The sequence below is a fragment of the Ylistrum balloti genome, unplaced genomic scaffold (assembly GCF_031769215.1).
Source record: "Ylistrum balloti isolate Yb309-2 unplaced genomic scaffold, AGI_CSIRO_Ybal_v1 Utg370016, whole genome shotgun sequence".
NCBI lineage: Eukaryota > Metazoa > Mollusca > Bivalvia > Pectinida > Pectinidae > Ylistrum > Ylistrum balloti.
In genome coordinates, this window is record NW_026782086.1 from 829,090 (window position 1) to 852,444 (window position 23,355).

General features: G+C 32.6%; 1 protein-coding gene and 1 pseudogene across 1 annotated transcript in view; one reads left to right on the forward strand and one right to left on the reverse strand.

Annotated features, from left to right (window-relative positions):
* The first annotated feature begins 4,816 nt into the window (after positions 1 to 4,816).
* On the forward strand, positions 4,817 to 6,635 carry LOC132548492 (soma ferritin-like; annotated as a pseudogene).
* Positions 6,636 to 12,532: 5,897 nt separating this feature from the next.
* LOC132548526 (diacylglycerol lipase-alpha-like) overlaps positions 12,533 to 23,355 on the reverse strand; it is a 54,610-nt gene continuing 43,787 nt past the window's right edge. The window contains exons 11-18 of the mRNA XM_060212392.1: positions 21,932 to 22,009; positions 21,260 to 21,344; positions 19,888 to 20,023; positions 17,768 to 17,836; positions 16,432 to 16,504; positions 15,632 to 15,828; positions 15,126 to 15,261; positions 12,533 to 13,783 (exon numbers count right to left, since the gene is read on the reverse strand). Coding sequence (XP_060068375.1) covers positions 12,533 to 13,783; positions 15,126 to 15,261; positions 15,632 to 15,828; positions 16,432 to 16,504; positions 17,768 to 17,836; positions 19,888 to 20,023; positions 21,260 to 21,344; positions 21,932 to 22,009 — 2,025 coding nt within the window. The remainder of the gene's footprint in view (positions 13,784 to 15,125; positions 15,262 to 15,631; positions 15,829 to 16,431; positions 16,505 to 17,767; positions 17,837 to 19,887; positions 20,024 to 21,259; positions 21,345 to 21,931; positions 22,010 to 23,355) is intronic.

Here is a 23,355-nt window from a genome sequence, read left to right on the forward strand (position 1 = left end):
ATTTTATTTCAATGCCTCCGCTAGGGTTCTAACCCTCGGACTTCTGGCTCACTAGTCTGACACTCAGGCGATCGAGCGGTACGTTGCGGCTAGTCTTTTACCAGATACAAATACATATATTTTCATCAGTGTCACATATCAATACATAATATATTCACAGAATGCTTACATTTATATTTTTTAAAAAATAATCAATACCCAGCCATATTTGGCTTACTAGACACTAAATTCAACTACAGAAGATTTGATAAAAAGTTCTGTCTTCTCTAATGCATATAAAACTTAGTTTTGGAAACATCTTTTTGTAAACGGTCTTCTTTCATTAAGAATATCACTTGATCTTTATTACTAAGAAAAGTTAAAATTGCGTGATATTGTTTCTGGTATATTAAAGACTTTAAGTCTAAAGTCAGGTAAGGTAAAAGTCACAATCTATAAAAAAAAAGTGAATAACATCCCCAACACAATTTCATGCACAATATTTACAGTTCTTTATTGTAAATGTAGTTTTTGCCTGACTAATCTTATCTACAGCTTAAGAACCATTCCTAAATTTGACAAAATTCCTCTATGAATCTATTTCTAACATTTTTAACATAATCATTTTTACAAATCTTTATATACGCGGTAGGTACTCAATTAATTATCATTTTCTTGGTTATTGTCATTGAAAAGATTGTTCATCAAGTCTATCTGATCACGTTCGTCAAGTATCTGAATTTATCCAGGGTTACGATAACTTGCTACAAGGGTTTATCTTGGGATTAAAGAAAACTCAGAATAAACCAAAATACAACATGACCACCGTGGCCTTCGGTCGGTGTTGACGTACGCTTTTCATTTGAACAAATTACCATCAGAACGCTACAATAAAAAAAACACATGACATGTCAGTATGCGTCAGAAGGAATGAGATCGTTAATTTTCATTAATTTAACTCTGTATGACCCTGTAATTTCTTTGGGTACAACAACATGCATTATCGGACTATCGAGGATGATCAAATCAGCAAAAAATACGAACAGTACATGTTCTTAATATGGTATTAGCGATAGTTCTGATGAAAACCGCCAGTAGACTAACGAGCATCGAACACGTCTAGCATAGAAAACAAAGGCCAAGTACTTCCATTTGATGTCTCACCTTAAAGGTACAAAAGAGACAAATCAATGACGATGGTGCTGTTATCACTCACTGCAAAGTATTCCTTATAAAGAGAGCTAAGATATCGACGCGTGACTGATTAAATAGCACGCAACTAACAACATGTCAGTTATTGGAACAAATTAATGAATGACTTAATGTTGTTTATATATACATCGTGTCGCTCCGTATTGACCAAAGGTAAGTGTTAACCCATTCATATAAATATTCATAAATATTTTTTTTTTTATATTTTTCTAATTCCGCACAATATATAATGACCAGACAGCATATACACTTTCACACACTTTCATCATCATCATCATCATCATCGTCATCATCATCATCATCATCATCATCATGAAAATATAGAGAACAATGGATATCTAACACAATCATCATCATCATCAGCAGCAGCAGCAGCAGCAGCAATCACTCATTCATTTCAAGTTTATACACATCCATAATGTCAATAATTGTCACTTATATTACACACACATCCACACACTTACACGCCTTCACACATATACAAACACACATCATAAATATAAATACATGTACACACATTTTAGGAAAATGAGGAGATAAGTATAGCGAAGGAAGGAAGGGAACTCGGAGAAGGACGAGACAAGATAACAGACATGGGTTTCATGGTATATAAATATAAAAGTGGGCACAACAGTGAGCTAATCACACGAAATTAGGGTTAAAATGGTCATGAAAAGGTAGTCAAATTTGCCAACTAGAACCCAAATTATAAATTAGCAGTTTTTATATAAAGGTTATTAATAATGCTAATATTGATAATAATGAAAAAAAAAATAAAACAAAAAAACATACTTTTTGAATATATTATATTTCCATTATATCCATCTTTTTTCACAACATTCTTCAATCAGCTCACTTTTACTGTAATTTACAATTCTTTGAACAGGAGATGATCTTTTATAACTTTGATGAGTGCATTGAGGTTTAGGGATTTGCTGAGGCATCTAGTTTTGTAGATATAATATTTGATAAGAATTAAAATATCATTATCCACATTATTACAATATCGTGTTACTATTCCAAAAAGATATGAACCTTTGTTATATGCAAACGGAATTAATAATACTTCGAGAAGAGTTTCAAATCTCTCAAGTAAATTTTGCACTTCTTGACATTCCTATAAACAATGAACTATTATTGTCTCATGTTCTATGTTACATAAAGTACATGAAGGGCTAAAGGTTTGGTTTATTTTATTAAGGAAAGTGTTTGTAACCCAAACATGATGTATAACACTAAAATGGAACCACTGTCGTTTTGAACTATAAGTGAGTGAAACTCTAGATATCTTGGCCCATCCTTCTGTATCGAAGTCAGAATCCTGGTTCCACTTTCTGATCCCAGCTGGCAACAATGGTGGAGAAATAATTCAATTATAAAACGCTTTTGATCCTTTTAATAAAATATTTCCAGATTCTGTGATATAGCTGGCAGAATGTGTTTCGTAATAAATGTTTGAGGAGTGCATTTACAATTCCATGATACTGTAAAATGTTTGTGTTCACATGAAAGATGTGTATAAATTCATGAAATGAGTCAAATCATCTGATTTTTTAATTTAGTCACTTAATGTAATAACATCAGCTTCAAACCAAGAAGAATTAAAAAAAACGGGTTTATAATTTACCTTGATATCTTTATTGTACCACACAGCAGTTTTTCAAAAATTGTTTCCTGTTTAATCATCTTCACCACTTTAGAATTATTAAATTTATACCATGCTTTAAAAACATCTCTCCAAAATGAATTTAAACAATTGGATTCACAAAAATAGATACATTAATTTCCACAACTATAAAGCTTGTACAGATCCGCCATTGTATTTAGAATTAGCCTCCATTTTCCATGTGATTATACTACTCTCCTTATCCAGCCTAGCTTAAGAGAATCTATTAAAGTGTGAACATCTATCATCTTTAAACCTCCATCTACATATTTTTTCTTAATCTTGTGACATTTATCATTCCATATAGAATAAAAAAAATAGTGTAAACGACGAAGTAATATTTTTTCTGAAGAGTTTGGTAAGGAAATAAACAGATAACTAAATTGTGAAATCAACAATGACTAAATAGCATTTATTTTTTCCTATTAGAGACAGATTCCGTTTATTCCAAATACTAATTAGGGCTCTAAGTTTTACTATTTTTTTAATCAAAATTCACTTAAATCCACACTGAAATCTATTCCTCAAAAAGTGAACTTTTCTTTTCCCCATTGTAAATTCAGTTCTGACTGATAAGTCTGGTAACTATACTTCCTCCTTCCTATCCGAATAGCTTGTGCTTTGCTGGTGTTGATGTTTATACCGGAAATGTTCACATAATTATTTAACTCTGTACAATCGACTACCTGAGAGAGATCTCTGACCCATTCATAAATATAATTGAAGTTTGGTAACTCTTTGGCAGATGTCACATACATTACGTAAAGATGCTGATGTTCCTACAGATTCTGGTTTCGCTCGTCGTTTATGGGGATTTTAAATATGGATTTCATATTGTTTTAACCGCGGTATTTCCTTACTTGTTGATATTGTCTGTGGTTATGAATGATGTGTACGTTTATTATTTAGAGTTTATCAATGAAATACTTGTAAGTCTATAAACCTAAGATATATGATTATATCCTGATTTCCATCATCCAACTGTTTACCAAATTCACTTTCGGTTTCTAAACAATTCATAGGGGAACACCCCCTCCTCTCTCTCTCACACACACACACACACACACACACACACACGTGTACACACACACATCATCTCACACCACCACCACCATCACCACACACACATAAACTACAAAAAAAAGTCTACAGCTTAGGCTATATCATTTTATTTGCATGATAGATTGTACTTTCCTAACACAAACTGGATTTTGTCAGGTCGCAAAAGCAAATCGGATTTTTCGACATATTAGCTATATATAGGTTAATTACCATGTCATCAGATTAAGACTACTATCTTTATGAATTTTATTAATAGAATTTCGTGTAACACGCATATAAGGTACTGATCGGTCTTCAATGCTCAAACCAAAACAAGGTTTATCAACAACTTCCCCTAAAGACCCCCAGGTCATGATTTAGAACATTCATTTGTATGCACATATAGTTAATAACAACGTTCACGCACTGTAATATGATATGTTTGATATTACAGTGATTATACACTGTACTGTGCGATTATACTAACCCCAAGGAGTGAGAACTTTAAATGTTAAATGTCACTATAATTCAATCCATGTCTGATCATGAAAAGTTAGGGAGGAGAAAGCCACCAGGGACACGTACATTGCTGAAATGTACATATAGCCAAACACTTAAAAGCAAGTTAGATAACATCAGGGCAACACGTTCCTGCTTATAAGTCCTTGCTAGCAACAAAACGGTGGTGAATATTCAGGACTCGTGTCCATATTGCCATTTACTTGTTAGACATAAACAAAAAACAATTTTATTTTCCGAATGCAGATTTTATAACTTTACCAAAATTAGCAGTATACTTTACACACAGTGCAACATTTATGCAAGTCATTATCACGTGGCAGCGATCGTGTCCTACCCGATTATGACGTCACGGACGGGATGGTATATAAACCGCGGCGAAAGCCTCGTTTCGCCATCTTGATAATATTTGTCTTGCTGCGTCAGTGAACGTACGGACAAAGTTATCCACCGTTTTTACCATCATTCAACAAATTAACACCCTTGCTTTTAGTATAACATCTGAAGAAACAACAAGAAGAAAGAATGGCACAAACACAACCTCGCCAGAACTTCCACGTGGAAACTGAAGCAGGAATCAACCGCCAGATCAACATGGAAATGTATGCCTGCTACTGCTACCAGTCCATGGTGAGTATTCCATTATTTTGATTTGAATTTAATTATTATTTTTCTTTCATTCTCTCTCGTTTCCATAACTATTAAATCTGTTATGCTAATATTGTTTATTTTACGCTTACAAGGTATGACCTTGTTCTTGTTTACGCGCAAATGTATTTGGCTCTACTGGGGTCCCTTGGAGGGGCTTTCTGCGTAAATATTCGAGTTAATTCCCTTTATCTGTAAAAGAGACTAGATTTCATGGCCAAATCAGAACACTGATAAAGGTTACAAGTGTTTCTGAGTTCATTAAGAGCAATTGGAATAAATAATAAACTTTAGCGATCTTTCATAATCATCAACAGTTCATTAGTTGCAAAATACAGTTGACGAATTTTGACTGTAATAAAGAATTTGTATTTTACAGTCCTTCTACTTCGACCGCGACGATGTTGCTCTGCCTGGCTTTGCGAAATACTTCAAGAAGTCATCAGATGAAGAGCGTGAACACGCCGAAAAATTCATGAAGTACCAGAACAAGAGAGGAGGCAGGATTGTCCTTCAGGATATCAAGGTAAAACAGTAGTTTCTTTCAATCAAAAAGATCGCATTTAAATAAAAATGAAATTATGAATTTGCTGTACCATGTGGCATTTGTTGTTGAAAACATTTAATGCCAATGAATTTATTACATAGACATGAATTTAGTTACTTTTTGTACTATAGTTCGTTGATAAGTTATTTTCAATTTCCAACAGAAGCCCGAAAAGGATGAATGGGGCAGTGCCTTGGATGCCATGCTGGTCGCTTTGGCCCTTGAAAAGAGTGTCAACCAATCCCTTCTGGACCTCCACGCTGTTGGGGACAAGCATGGGGATGCCCAGGTGTGTAATTAAGCTATGATTTTTTCTGACATAATTGTGTAACATTTGGGATCTGTTTGTTCATGCAAATAAAGTGGTTCATGGTCATTTCATGTGATTGTAACATTTCTGGTGTCATTTGGGACAGATCTCCATATAGTAGAACAGGTTCTCTAGCATGTCCAAGATTGTAGGCTAGGTCCATCCTTATTTTCATAAAGTGTCGAACATGAAAACAGCTTTGGAAAAGTTGAAATTTTTACATTTTATGATAATTAGGAGACTTGAAGACAGAAGTTGGAGAACATTTCTTTATTTGTTGAATCTGCAAAATCTTAAATGTACTCCTTACATTTATTTCATTAGTTCATGGACTTTCTGGAGGGAGAGTACTTGGAGGAACAGGTGAATGCCATGAAGGAAATCTCTGACCACATCACAAACTTGAAACGTGTGGGACCAGGTCTTGGCGAATACTTGTATGACAAGGAGTCCATCAATGGATCCTAGATCTGAGGCACTCCATGTAGAGCTTCTGGTGGCGTTGAAACATTTAGCCCAGAATGTGCTGCCTACTTGTCTACCCAATAACTGTTGAATATTATAAACATGTGAACAATATTCCAGGAAGGAACTTTTAATTTTAAGTTTGCTTTTTTACACCAAATGCAGTTAGTTAAAAGAAACACAAAATAATGGGCACAAAAAAAATATAAAAAAAAAAGAAAATAAAAAAATGAAAAATTTCAACCATTTGCAAGTGTTTGTGTTGTAAGTTGGGAATGCATGAGAAATGAAGAGAGTATTTTGCACAGATCAAGAATAAATGCTGAGTCAGATGTTTAAGAACAAAATGAGCAGATGAATTATAATAGATATTATTGACTAGGAAAAACAATGGTCTTTCAATGACTGATAGAGACTTCAACTTTTACATAGTGAAAGTTGTAATCTTGATTGACACCGACAGAAAATGAATGCAAATGACCAAGATGAGAAAAGATATTTGATGGGTTGGTCTACTGTTAGATGAAGGAGAATGGACTGATTTGACACTATACAATAGCAAACCTAGCAAAAAACACCTGAAACAGAAATCACAAAGTTAATAGGGTTTGGCATGAGTGCCAATGCAAGGCAAGTGATAAATTATTTTACGAGTTTAATCACTTCCATATCTTTATTATATAGCTGATATTTATGATGATAAATGCACAATTTCCCCCATAACATGGGCATACATCGGTTCCTGACAGTATGTTAATAGTTACTGGGACAATCTTGTATTACACATTTACAACAGGTCAGTTTCGTGGTAAAAAAAAGTTAAGTGAACCTGAAAAATTCTGAAAAAGAGATGTACATTATGTTATATACATCTGACTTAGTCGGGGGAAAGACTATCTGATTTGAAATGCAATCAATTAATTACATATATTTTATGCGGAGCATGCTCATGAACATGTAGTATGTCCTATTTTGTTGTGCCATTTTACCAAAGTGAAATTAACCTAGCAGTAATTAAACATTGATATAGGAAGGGACATAACTCTGAAATTGAGTCAAACTTTTATTTCATTGAAACATGGCTACGAGACTTTTTTTTTTTTATTGAAGAAAACTTACGAAAAACTTGAGTTTAAACAAGAAAACTGCTTTTCATAATGGGGACAATACCAGTGCCTATTAGGTGTAGCCGGACTAATGAAAATTACTATTTTATATTTTGATAAACATCATCAGTAATTCAGTCATGCCACTCTACAATTCAAATTGCAGACTAATCCATTGAAATTAGCACCCAAGCAGTGATGAAAAAGTTATCCAAATTTTCACAAATACACACAAATTAATTATTTTAATGTTGTTACATTTACATAGGTTACAAGTCCACACTTGTCTTAAAATCAGAAAAATGTGTTCTTTTGTGATCAATTCAACAAAATTATAAAATTATAAAATCTTTAAAGTGCCTCAGAGTTTCTGTAATGACTTCTATAAGAATGTCCTACAATGATAAAGTGCATTTAAGACTTAAGAGCTACTATAATATATTAATTCTTCCAACTGTAATTTATGTCTATGATATATATCCTCATAAGCATTGAACTTGTGCTTTACAGGCAGCATATATAGCATATGTATGCCATCAGGATAAGGGCAATTTCAATGTAGCATGTTTGGTTGAATGTATCCAACTGGCAATTCATAAAACCCAGGAATGCCAACTTGAAGCTTATTTGAATTTTCATCTTGTTATAAGGGAAGGCAACTTCAATTTATTTACATTGTGCAAATGAATAACTGAACTGGTAGTACACACAGACTTTCGTAAGGTTATTCCATAGCAAAGGTATGTAAAGTGGTAAATATAAAACAAATGCTTTCTCTATTAAAACAGGTGAAATATCAGAAGAACACAGAAGCATATCAATTGAAATATAATTTTATTATAAACAAATTTTAACAAAGTGATTATTGCTGTGGTGTTTTAGTATAGGTGGTTCACTGAAAACACCATAAACTACGAAGTATGAGATGACAAGCTGATGATGATAAGAGTACAAAGATGAAGGTAATCCTAATATTACAAAATAAGATTAAATACACTCATGAAAGACAAAGTTTTAAAATCTAAAAATACTCTGCGAAAAAAAATAGCCATCATTTTCTCAAGAATTACACTCATCTATCACAAGTAACAATAACAATATTTAAGAATACAAAAGATATAGCACTATGGGAGAAAATATATACTAATAATACTTGATTATCATAACATTAAAGAGTGCCTTAGGAAATGAATATTGAAAAAAAAAAAAAAAAAATAGAAAAACTTCAGTGACTAGATTATCATGGTAACCTAAACCAACAATGACCATCTGTGATGTAATGTTAACTCAAAGTTTTATCAACCTATCTGAAACAGTCATAAGTCTAAGTCTAAGTCTGATATCAATGGCCATTTGTACACTAATTTGACTGGAAGTCACCTGGAGTGAGTGCACAATGTAGTCTTTTCAGGATATAAATTGTTTTACCTCTAATCCTGCTGTGCTTATTTCAGTGTACACTTTGATGTGCACATAGGTTTACTTAAAAGTTTCATAAAAAAACTGCAACAGTTTAAGAAAAAAATTCTTTGCACAAATGAAAGGCTAAAGGACTCAAGCACTGCAAACCAAGTATTTGGAGAATCTATCTTTAGATATATTAAAAATCATTTGTAGACATTCTGTAATTCTTATCTCTAAACTAAATAATTACCTGGAGAATATAGATAGAGTAAAACAATTTGTAGACACTCTGTGATTTTTATTTTGTATATAAAATTTGATCTAATAATGTCAATTGATCTTTAATAACATATGAAATATAACAACATGAGGTAATATGATTGCCAAACCAGCACACAGCATTACATACACAAGAATGCTACATATTTTAACTTTCAATTAACCTTTAGTTCAATATACAAAGAGCTTAATCCTTGTTTGGTTTTGTGTCATTCAATAATGTCATTCAACAGAGGAACTCATCACAAAGTCTCTTGCTTTTATGTTACATATGCTGATTTCTAACAACTAAGATCACTTTCTTGAACTTGAATTAAACATGTTTATTAAGTTTCATTTTGCTTTCAACAAAGCAGTACTGTTATGGAATGGAGTTGAGTAATGAATGTGGCAGACAAACTCCCAAAAAGTTGCATCTGCTCAACAAGAACAAGCAGAAAAATTGAATGTGTAGAATCTGATTAAAAACAAATAATAAGTTTATAAAGTACAACAGCTATAATTTAAAAAATAACACATACATTTTGTTAAACACAAGTTGAGATAAGGAATAAATGAAAAAAAGACATAGATTCAACATTAACGGGGTATACATTGTATGGCCAACAAGTATTGTCTTCTGTGTGATTGATGTGCTGTTTAAAACATATAGAACAAAATCTGTGATATATTGCACTAATACTATACTTTTATATAAATACACATCATCATAATAGAACAATTTCAGGAAATAATAATCCCACACTATGTTTTTGTAGATGGTTGAAAGTCCAAAATTTCAAAACTTTTACATTATTAACAGTAGTTAAAATTGTTTAAGTAACATTAATTGACTTACACACAAAAATTGTCTAAAATATACTTGATGAATTAAACACATAAATATACAACACAACAGAAAAGGTTCCTCAATTAGATATGGTTCATACAGTGTTTACCAGTTTATCTTAATTATCCTGCAAATGTAAGTAACAGAAAACAAAAATAATAAAATTCAACCATGGAATAGTGTAGAGTACACCTCTCATCAATATCGAACATCAGTGAAATGACAAAGTTGAATGAGATAAGTTAGATGAAGTCTATTCAATAGATTAAACTGTTCTGTCATGGTACTATGAAAAAAGTTTATACCTATGAGTGAATGTAAAATAGAGAGATAATTACAAGTATTTTATAATGTGGACAAAATCTTTATTCATATTCTAAATATATGTATATATAAGGCAATGAAGAAGGATGAAATTTTCTAAAACTTTTGTGAGTGATATGACTTAGCCGACAGCTGTTAGAAGTGACCAGACATACAACTCTAAGCAGTATTTATTGTCATATGTATACGATAGACTACTAAATTGTGTGTATCTTTTGTTTTTTTAAACACCACATGCTTTTAAATAAATGTGGAAAATTAATGAATTGTGTACCTTGATTTTATCTGCCAATTTACATGGTCATAAATGGCAAAGAATATTTTCAAATTTGTGACAGTTATCTGTACAAAACCTGCTTGACTCCATGTAATATCCACATAATTATGGTGAAGACATAATGGAGAAAGATATTTTTGGTCCTGTAAAATTTAACATGACTTAGCTGTGATCAAAAGAAAGTCAACAAAATGTCCTTAACTTAACAAGATCTAAATGTGTCTAGCCTAAAATATTTCTATGATCAATGAGGAAAAGTTCAGTAAAAAACTGAATGAAGCGTCAGGAGAGCAGGTTTTCTTATTTAACAAATAAAAACACTCAGTAACACAAAAATTTACCAGTCTTCCATTCTTCTTCAATGACAAAATAAAAACACAGCAAAAGTCAATAAAATGAAATGTAATACATACAAAATATCACAAAATTGAAAAAAAAACCAACATTACTTTTTTCTTGAAAAATCTTCAGTGTTTCAATTCACAAGAAGGTATGTGTATAAAATTGTATTATCCCTTACAACAGCATGTCTATTTCATATCCCCAAAATTATCTAGTATATGAAACTGCCTTTATTGTTATCTTTTCGATAGTTTTAGTTTTAACACAAGAGGGGAATTCACTAATGACAAAGACCACAACAACTTAATGAAACCAATTTTCATCCTGTATCACATACTTCTTCATACTCAATGATGTAGTAATTCAAGCACTTACAGCTAAATAAATCAAACAAATTACAACTTAATCTTGCTACAGTCCTGTAATGGATTTCAGAACAACCTGTTAGTAAAGAACATTCATATATAAAATTTTAACAAAGTGCATGAACATTTGCACTAATATATCATTTTTTTTTAGTTATTTTCTTCAAAGCATTACAATATGTACATGATGTTGTAACTTGCTTTATGAAATTACAGTTGTTAAAAAACTTTGAGCATTTAAAATGATACAAAAAATCTTGGGTCAGACTTGGAATCCATTTTCTGCCAGTCCTACAATCTACCAAGGCTGCGATCTAAGACCTGTAAATGCATGCATAGCTTTATGTCAAGGGAAGTAACTCTAAGCTAGAACCCCATCAGGTACTGAGCACTGAAGCTCTTGTTTGTGACAATCATAAATACAGAGTACCCTTAACAAGATACAGCTATCAGCTTTATTTGTTTTATTTCAAGAACAGTACTATGTATAATAACAGAAAGCTATTGCACTAGTTACAAAGGTAATTTTGCAGTTTGCATCATTTTTTGAAAGTCAACTTTGTAATTAATTTTTAGGTAGTTTAATGCTTTAGTTCAAGTGAACACAATTATCTATGGTAAAATCTTTGTATTTGATTTCCAGAGAGATCAATGCTGCAGATAAACTGAACACAATTATCTACAGTAAATCTAAAAGCAAGAAAATCTAATTGATCAGATAATTCACAATTCTATACTCTAAAAGAATTGTACATTGTATATGAAATTGGAAATGGAAATATTATAATGTTTACAATTTGCAAAAACAAAAACAATGTTCAACTTTCAGTGGCTTAAATGTTACGCATTAAATATAAGTCTATAGTACATATAAGTTAGGTTGGAAATGTTTACTACTTGATAGTCAATGTAAATAAAAAGTTTAAGTCCATTGTTTAAACTTAACAAAAAATAAATATGAGGTAACAAAGATAAGGGGCCAGGGTTAAGATAATATGGAAGTTCTATAAATCTGATTAACAACTGTAACCATGATATGCAGCTTGTAAAAACAAAATTTAATAAGTTACATGTACAAAATCCACAACTGCAAAATATCTATAAAAGAATGAAAATGATGGAACAAATACTTTTATCCAAAATCAAGTTTCTACTATTCCTCCTACAATTATAACATGAAATGATGAAATGCAAAATCAATACGTAGCACCAAAAAATATCATACATCAGTTTCTTCTAATGGTAAATCAAAAACCTCGTCCGAGTGTGACGAAGAGAGGCGCCGGTCCGAGTCGTCCTCAAGAGAATTAGTACTTGCTTGTGTACCTTCTGACATGATTGGATTAGCTCCCTTAGGAAGCAGGCGAGACCTATGGGAGCTAACAGTTTGTTGTGACTCTTGAGAAGTGGCATCTCCTTGAAAAACTTCCATACTGTCCTGTAGATGAGCTATGTCTCTCTGCTCTGTGGAACGTTTCATGACGTATCTTGCTGACAGGTGAAGTAATTGAGATTCAGATTGAGAGCACTTGATGATAGAATCTTCCTCTTGAGGTGAATGAATGTCAGATAAGGAATGTTTCATGCATTCTGTACAGACGCCATCAGCATTAACATTACACGTCGGAGGATGGTAGGCACCGGTGCCGTGTGGGTAACCAATTCCTCCTGCAGAGTAATGCAAGTTGGGATTGCCATACTCATGTTGGTTGCCGTCAACTGGGGAATGTCGGTTGTATACTTTGTTCTGGAACTCATGTGAACCATTGCCAACAATATCACAATTGTCCTGATCCGTACTATCACAAAGCAATGGCACAAGTGAATCATTAATACCTTTTGTAGTTTTGTCAGATTCATGGCGAATTTTGGGGGGACTTTCAATAATTACATCTGTCTTAATATGTATACAATTCCCAATCTGTGGTGTTTTGCTCACCTGGCCGTTGAGATGTTTCGGTTCTGTAACAGGTGGGAAATCTCCCACTTTGTTTTTACTCACTGGGGACTGCTGGATGGTTTCCAGAACCTGAGGAATTATGATGGAACGTCTTTTATTGTCTTTGTTCAAGCTGCCGATTCGACTCAAAGCACTTCCGACACTAGATATTTCCGACAAAGTTTCTGGACTGGCTAGTGGTGCAGTTATGGTATCTGTTCCCAGATCTAGATACAGCTCCTGTTTTCCAGGATCACCTGGATACAGGAAGTCTTTTTCTAACAGGAACCGATGTTCTTCTGCTGCATGATCCCAGGAGAAGAGAGGTGGTAACGGCTGATGCTGTGGCTTGTATAATGGTAACTGGTTACACACAGGAGCTGTTTTACCTATTGTGAAGTCCTCCTGCACAATCAGTTTGTGGTTGGAATTTTCAGATTCCACTGATGGTGAGCGCTTTTGAAGAAAAGCCTTTCTCTCTGCCTCAGTTAATGTCCGATTTGGTTTTGGTGGTGCCACATTTATCAAAACCTTAAATAGAAATTGAAAAACAATCAAGCAATATTTCAGCATGATATTACATTATACTTATTCATATCAATATAATTTTACAGTAAAAAGAGGAGATCACTAATTATAAATGTGCTAAGTAGTTTATGTCTGTGGTATTCAAGCATTATATGAAAGCAACATTACAGTGAAAAGATTTTTTTTCTTATTAATCTTTTTATTATTGCATATATATCTCAAGTGTATCACCTTGTAAAAATTGACAACTGGTTATTGCTGAAACATGCACATAAACAATTAATAATTATAAAAAGGAAATCCTTATCTGTTCATCAACAGTCTGGGTATGTAAATGTTTGCTATGTTTTAATATTTTATTATGTATTTTAAATGAATTTCTTTATGATAACGTATTTGCACAAATACCATCTCCTGTAAACAAAAACTGCTATCCGTCTGAATTGGTCCCGACAATGTTGGGGATTAATGTCACTTGATTTGTAATTAGAAGCGGTATGTTTATTTTCCTGTTGGTAACAGTATGTTTATTTTCCTGTTAGAACCAGTATGTTTGTTGTGACACCTAAACACTATATCAAGCAGCCACTTTTAAATATTGCAGCAGATTCAAACAAATTCTTAAAATTCACTCAGATACACATTTTTATCCTTTAAAATATGATTCTTTTGGAAAAGACAGAAAAAAACAACTTTCTGATGTTTTGCACAACTTATTTCAATATGACTAGAAATTAAATCTGAAGCGAATAGAACTAGTTTAAGAGACCTCGTAGTCATTTCCCAAAATCATTAATTTTTTTCTCCAAAAAAATATCAAATTCATGTAACCTATTAAGTGGGGTTCAGAAGTACATATTTTCCATGTGTAATTCTGCTAAGAATAACGCTTGTACTTAATGAGAAACCGAGCTAAATGTAGAACTATGAAGTTCAGCTTCTCACCATTCCTAAGTCTGAGCCTTAGCTGCTGGATTGTTAAATTTAGAAAATATTTTGCAATATGAGGTGTCCACAATGTGGTAAAGCTTTATTCCATGTTTCATTTAAGTTGGACTTATCCCTTTTAAGCAACACGTCTAAATGCAAAACTTTAATGTGGAACATTGACAACAATGAAAATAGGGCTGTCTATTTTTTAATGTACTGTAGAAAGAAGGTCTAAATCAATCTTTTCAATAAATGTTTTACTTTATATTCAATAAGGTTGAAAAAAAACCCAAAATGTCATATTATAAAATGTTTCATGCCACATAAGCACAGTCACTTACTTCCTTATCAAACTATCACAATAATTTGTTGAAATTTGTTTTTAAAAAATAAAAAAGACCTATCACTGATCTACCTTCTCCAAGGCATCCATAACATTGTCTGGCATGTGATCATTTATCATGGTTGGGGAGACAAGAACTTCATCAAAACTGGTGTTGTGTGCCCATACAGCCTGGAACACTGGTTCTCCTGATCCACACAGGCGTTTCCTGTAAACATAGGTATAAACTTACAATTTGTCGTACATTTCACATCCTTTCATAACAAAATTTCTAGCAAAACAAATCATCCAATAAAGCATTCTTTATTTCAATAATAAATTGTCACATCTTACATTTCATTTTTAAATAACACATTACAATATGTATGCCAACATAATATTAATCAATATCTTGTTTAGATCTGGAGCCGCATCATTCATCTGACTATGAGTGCCACAGCAAGATCACTAAATGCTAACAGAAAGTATGTACATGTGCAACAAACAGCAACTTAGATTGCTATGGATTATTTTACAGACATTTTTATACCCTGAAAATTTTAGCAGCGCTTCTTATGACCATATTCCAGTGTACTCACTTTTTGCCTCTTGGATGACTCCTGACAACATGGATGATCTTGCCAGGTGGGTATAAAGGGTGATGTGTGGACAGACCTATCTGTGAGTCAAGAGGATGGGCTGTGTTGTCACGCTCTGACGCCAGCTGTACATCTTCTTTATTAAAGCTCTCTGCATCCTCTGACCCACAACACAATCCTCTTGCTATTATTTTCCACTGAAATGGAGAACAATTAAAAACAGTCCTGATCAATCACTAACCAACTGTTTGAAAAATGTGTTCTACATATACATGTGCTTATTCAACATTTAGTCCCCTCTTTTTGATGTTGTTGAAATGTTTCTTTGTCTTAATTTCTCTCTTTCAAACTAACAACAAGTATTACTGAACAAACAATTAACTTTGGATTACAGTGCTCATAAGATCATAGCATTATCGAAATATACATAGACATTTCTTAAAACATATTCTGACTTCAATTTATCTATCAACAGAATTATTTTTATCTAGAGTTCTACAGGAAAATTGTTACATGACAACTAGTATTAAACTGAAAACAACAAATGAAAATGCAGTATTAGCATATGGTTAAAAAAAATTATATCAATTTTATCAATTTGTCAATGAATACAGGAGCAAACTTTCAAGGTTCAATAAACAACATCTTTGGAACCTTGGCAATTAACATAATATATCTGGATATATATATATATATATATATATATAAAAATAAATAAAAAATGGTTTTTGTTCAAATAATATTGCTCCCAACAGAACTCTGGACATTAACTATCAAGTTGTGTTAATCTTCTTTCTCACCTTGGGCTGTGTACTGTTTTTTATTACATTAATTAAATCGGTTCTTAAGACCTCCAACTGGGACAACCCAATTCTGAAACAAAATTGAACATGAAAATCAATATCTTAGTCATCAACGATCACCACATATCAATGCTGTGCTTTATGAGACATCATTACTGGTATCTCATAACAAAGATATTTCACAATTAATCCATACAGTATTTAACTACATACAAACACACATTTATTTCACAAACCATTAGTCTAACATTTGCTCCATTTTTATTATCTAACAATCTCAGGTCAATGATTATTTTAGAAATAAAAACAAAAAAAATCAAACAAACACCACAAAAAGATTAAATAAATATCACGACACATTTATGGACTTTTAATACAAAAAATTCAACCCTGACAAATAATAACGTTGCCAAATGGTAACAAGAATACTTAGAGTTGCTGAAGCAATATATGTCCCCTACTGGTCCCCAAAATTACAACACTGTAATGATTAATTAATGTGTTAAACAATAGTGAAGGTGACCTTGACCTTGACCCAATAGTCAGGAGAATTAAAATTGTCAGAGATAGTTTGATGCTTTATAAGTGTGTGGAGTTTAATGAGAACCCCTCAAGGAATGAAGCAGTCAGAGTGCTGACAATAATTTTCTATAAAAAGTAACAATGACCTTCACCCAAAAAGTCAGAAACACAAAACTTGTGCAAGATATTTTGATTCTTAATAAATGTGTGAAGTTTATTGAGAATGAACCTGGGAATGAAGCTGCTAGAGCACTCACAAACTTTCACAGACGCAGGGACGGACAGACAGAGAGTGAAACAGTGATACTAGTTACCTTGGTTTTACATGTTGGGGACTAATAAAACTGGTAAGTGCTTGTAATCAAAAAGGAAGAATGAAGCAAAACTAGGCAACATTTTGTGCCCCTGTCCTTGCTGTGATGGAAACAGAGCTCAAGACTAAAGTCTCGATGAAAGAAATGCAACTTAAAAACTACTGCTGTCAGACAACAGAGTGTCTTATTAGCCAGAATATCAAGATACTTATTAATTGTTGCTTCATGTCCTATTAACAGTCAAGGTCATTTAATGATGTGACAGGTATGGGTGGAGGAGGAAATCCGGAGTTCAGCGAGAAATAAATACCACCAACTTGAGGCCAGTACCTAACAACTGCCACAGGTAGGCCTCTTACTGAAGATCCAGAGGTGGAGGGCTAATGACAAAAATGGTTAGTTGCCTTAACACCACACCTATCAGGATACACAGATCACTCTCTATATCTAGTACACCAATAGAACAGCATTTTATCCATGAACAGATGACTACTTACCGAGGAACAACATCTTTTCCTACCACCACAGAAGTTATGAAGGATTTGGTTTCTTCTACACACACATCACTGTAAAACATCACATTTTATTGCTATATGAATACACCTTCAATCAAAATCTTTCCTTTTTTCTATTAATTTCAGAACTGGAACATCAATTAAAATGTTGACTGTCCCTCTATGTACTCTCTATTTTTTTACTTGTGTACAAATGAAAGTTAACTTGTTTTAAATTGTAAGAAATGTGATACAATAAAATCCCATTACCTCAAATCCCTATTCATTGAACTGAGAACTTGATTCTGACCATGTTTTTTAGGGATGTCCATTCATCTGATTCAGTATTCGAATATTTGTTTTCATGTTAATTCCAGATGGTATGCAACTTTCACTTAAAGAGAGTAGTCATTACACACTAAGCCTTGACTTGATGTTTTCAATATGATGAACATGACACATAACTAGTTATACTAAAAATGTTAGTTGTGTAAAATGCCTATGAATTCGGCAAAAAAATGCAAAAATAGCATAAAAATTTGTCACGGGAAATGGTCAAATGTGAAGACACAAAAATGTCTTCTAATATTCCAAAAGTAACACTAAATCGGCTTTGGCCAGAATGTCGGCCTGTGTCACTCTACAAGTGAAAAAATGTAAGTTCTAATAAAATGTGATTCTAATAAAATGTGAACGTAAACTAATATTGAAATGATTATTAATACGACACTTCTCCTTATTGAAATTGACAAAGAATTTCTCTTGTAATATGTCAACATGTTTATCATTATTCACGAAGTTCTCATTGTTGACATAGCAATTAAATTGTCTGCAGGAAGATAACATCAGACATTACCATTCATAAACATCCAACACAAATGACTTAATTAATACTGTTTTAAGTGACTGAAAATAAATTAAGACCGATGTTTGTGACAATATTACAGGTATGGCTTTGACTTTTGTTATTTCATGCACACGAAGTGCGAAAGTTATCTTAAGGGTGACTTAAGGCTCTCTGGTGATAGGCTAATTAGTGTCATGATGCATTGTACAGGTGTACAACTTTGAATACCTTGATAATTTAGTTGATAAAATTATACTCAGAATGAAAATTAGACAATTTTTCGACAGTGAACAGACTGATTTAAGCAATCTTCCAAATCTTTTATTACAATTGTGAAAATGAATATTTGAATATCGTTTTCCTATTTGAATACTGCCTTACTGAAAGAATGTTTAAATATTCAAATATTTGTTGACATCCCTGATGTTTTAATATATTCCTTATTATTCTTAAATTCTTCGCCCCCTATTTTTCATTGAACACCCCACATTCCTCAAAACTAATTATTATGTGTGTCCCTTCATGTTCATAGTATTTTTCTCATCAATTCATTGAACAAGTGTCATACTCGTTGAAAATTACCATTGTTACACATGACTGCATATAACTTCAGCATACCAGTTCTGATCACTCATGTGTGATCATACAAGTGTTTGACAGGTTAGCATATAATTACAGAATTACTGATGGCATCATTACATACTATATTTCCATCATCAATATATCATAATATGCTATAAAGGCACATTTCATGTCAATTTATTTTAAATCCACATAAAAAAATCAAATAATTTTCAAACTGTAACTTTGTTTTTAGTTTGGAACGACATATATTTAGCAGGAGGGTACAGATACAATAGCCATGATGATTCTCTGTACATGTCTATTGATTGTTTTAACAGATAGTTTAATGAAATCACGCACTGTACAATAATGAAATGGAATCAAATTTATATTAATGCAAAGTGAAGCAGTTGAAACAAGATGATTCTAAAATATTTAGCATTCTTATTGGAACAGTGCTTTAAATAACAAATTTTACATATTTTTCCACAGTAAAATTCCATACTTTGAAAATTGAAAAAAGTAAATATTTTAAGCACAATCATAAATTGGACTGCATGGTCCGATAATAGATTATTGAATATGTCATTCACTGACATTTGGCGTTCATGGATGATTGTGCCCTGATGATCTATAGTCAAACTCTGACTATCTGAATACAAAAAGAGTTTGACTAAGCAGGCTTTTCCTATATTTTCTACAATGCCTTTACCTGAGCAGTCCCCCAGGAGGAGAAAAGGCATAGCAGTGGAGAGAAGGGTACTCTTGTCGCAGCAGTATAGCAAGGATGGATGCCGTACCAGCTCCCAGGGAGTGACCTACCAATACCAAATCATATTTCTGCGTTCCTCTGTCCTGCAAAATTACAACATCGATAAGTATTGCAGTATCTTCATACTTAATAAAAATGCTACTGGTATCTTTAATAAGCTCGAAGATATACGTTGTCCTTTTGTTGTTTCAGATATTAAATTCCTTGACAGTTCTCAATTTTTAGTGAATTCATCTGGATAAAGGAGAGAGGAAAATTGATTAACAGAGATGAAGAGGGGCACCAATCAGATCATCTTTATGACCCTATTTTAACAACTGAGAGGGGGATGGATGCAACATCAAGTGTCTCTCAGACTACTTGCAGTATAAGAGTGATAATGGGATGAAAAAGTGTTGTAAATACTTGACAGCTGATTTTACACTTTCAACCATTTGCTGAATATTGAATGTTGTCAAGTCATTTGAACTCTTTGCTTAATAAATGAAACAGGGTTTTCAAAAGCTTGCAGTTTTCAATTGCTGTTTGTGCTTAAGATAAACATCTTCTTAAATATATCTATATTAAACTGATGAATCTTATTCCAAAGATTTTTATTTCTAAGTTGTTTCAGTATTATCTTCAGCCATTTTAACCTTTATCAATGAATTTATGTTACAATATGATGGCATAAACATCAAAAATTCCGATGATAGAGTTAAAGAGATATTTTGTAAAATTGCAAGTGTTTGTTTTTTTTCTTTCTTCTTTTTTGCTATTGACAACCTCATTCTTGCAAATAACAATAATTGAAATATTTTCCAAAAATACAATGAGATTTCCTTTAAAACCATAAAAAATACAAGTCTCCAGTTAAAACATGCAATTAGATAAAGCTAGATTAAACATCTGATGAAATGCTGATCAGTCTACCTGCTGACCTGACAATATTAGCAGATATGTACTACGCTTCACCAGACCTTCAAAGTGACTATGCAGGTCCTTATCAATAATTGATAACAATGATGTGCACGCTGAGAGAACACAATATTGGGTTTTATATAGCTGGAAACCATTTCCTCTCAATGTGTGTATGCTGTGTATTCTTTCTTATGTTGAGTGCTTTTCATTCATAATTGACAAATCTTACAACACAGTCATAAAATGAGTGGGAAAGAGTCCAAGTAAACAACCCAACTTACTGATTGATCTGTTATTATTTCAGAGTACTCCTAGAATCTTTTCTTTGGAATATGAATCTATCAAATTCTATTATGTAAGCTTAACATTATGTGGTTTATAAAACAGTTTCTCTTAGATAACAAACAGCAACTTACCAGATCCCTCCCAAAGGCTTTAGCTAAGATACGGTCTTCCTTCAGCTTCTTCTGAATGTACACTGCTGCTTGAACCATTCCCTATTAAACAGAACCATTAGAGAACATTCTGATATAACTATCATATCTCTAATCATTGAACAAGAGAACCTACCCTAGCACTTCATAAGAAACAGAGAATAATACATTAAGGCTTACTATTTCTTAAACTTCGTATCAAATGGAAAGTAAAAATATAAGATTTTGTTAACACAAAACATCTTTATTTTTTAAAGATGTTTGTGAAATTTTCTACAGTTGACATGAAATTTAAAATGGTGTTATTTGGACTTACCTTCAAGAAACTCACAATATCATCCTTCTATACTCATTATTGTTTTCATATACACAGAGTTTAACACATTGTACTGTAATGAGAGGTTTTTCCCCTCATTTAATTAAAATGTGACAGTTGCAGTCTTCAGTCTAATTACTAACATATTGACCAAATGTGTACTTTGGAGCTTAAAATCAATTATTATTACCATTCAGGGGCACTCAACATAATATGCAGAAACAAGTGGGATTTTGCCATTTTCTTTGGCATAACAATGCTAATTTCACACAGAGCTGATCTGGCTAACAGCAAGACTCCCATGCTAAGCATGCTTAAATTGTCATCGACACACCTTATGTCCCACCCACTCTTCCTTAACAGGATCTAGTGGTAATGTCTCAGCATCAGCCTTAAGATCTGTCAGCACATCCTGTATGAAAAACAAAAATAACATTCATTAGTCATATTCATTACCGCAAATATCCAGACAAGACAAAAAAATGCTATAAAAACAAAGGGCAAAAACTCTTCCAAAACAAATTCAATTGCAATGCCATTATCAGAAACATAACTGGTTGAAAACTGGGAGATTTCCAAGCAAACAATTATTTATGACAAAAAGACAACCTATATGAAAATATTTCTGTTGAAATTTTTCATGGGCATATGAAAATTAAACATTCCATTAAGGATTCTTTATAAAATCTAAAAACAATCACAATATTGGTTCTCCCATGTTCCATTTAAGGACTTGTTATTGGGAGCATGAAGATGAAACCATTCCAATTGTCAGAAAGACCACTAATAAGCAATTTTTTAAAGAAACTGTGGAAACTGAATTTTCAGGAGAAAAGTGATGTATGCCACTTGGTACATGTACCCCTAGGTAATTAAAATTTTCACAGTGGGACATAAAAATGTCTGGGAACATTCAATTGTGATTATCTGTAAGTAGTAGAGCAATCATTAATATTCTGAATGTTCAGTTCAACTTAACTATGATAAATACTGAAGCCTCTTAAAGACTGATCAATTAAAAAATTTAATTTGAATGAAATGTATTGTTCATCATGTTTTCACTTTTTCAATATCTGTGATTTATTTGCACCCTATAATCCTTTGCTAATTGTTTTGATTGTATCAGTTACTATGAAAGTGAGGGTTCTCAACCACAATTTTAACTTGCTGAAGGAATTGACTTCCTGGTGCATTTTGTAATTATCCATGTAAACGTGTAAAGTCAATTAGTCTAATCCAGTAAAATTTTCTTAGAAGACTGCTTAAGTACCAATCATTCAAAACAGCTCACGGGAATGAAAATTACATGGTAAACTCTGAGGAAATGTCAAAAAGGTGCAATGTCTTTGACTCAATGTGTATTATTCTTTTGGCTATGATTTTAAACATAAATCACGAAAGAAACTTGGCTGCTTTCAAAGTCTTCTTTCTAAAAATGTAAGTCTTATTTATGAATTCCTTTAAGCACATGACAGATTATTGCACAAGGCTTTACCAAAATAAAACAATGTGTTGACTTTATGGAAAAATGATTGAATACTTTGTTGTAGTCTCAAATGCATAGCTTGTTGTTTTCAACTAGAAACATATGTTTTATAATCCATACTGATCCAATGTGTAAGCTTTTTATCAGAAAGGGGAGTTTCTGTAGTCTTCACCTTAATCAAATTAAGTATTGATTTTCAGGATTAAAGCTTGCAAACATCCGATGTAAGAATGAAGCATGAAGCTTTTTTTTTATTCATTTTTCCTTATATA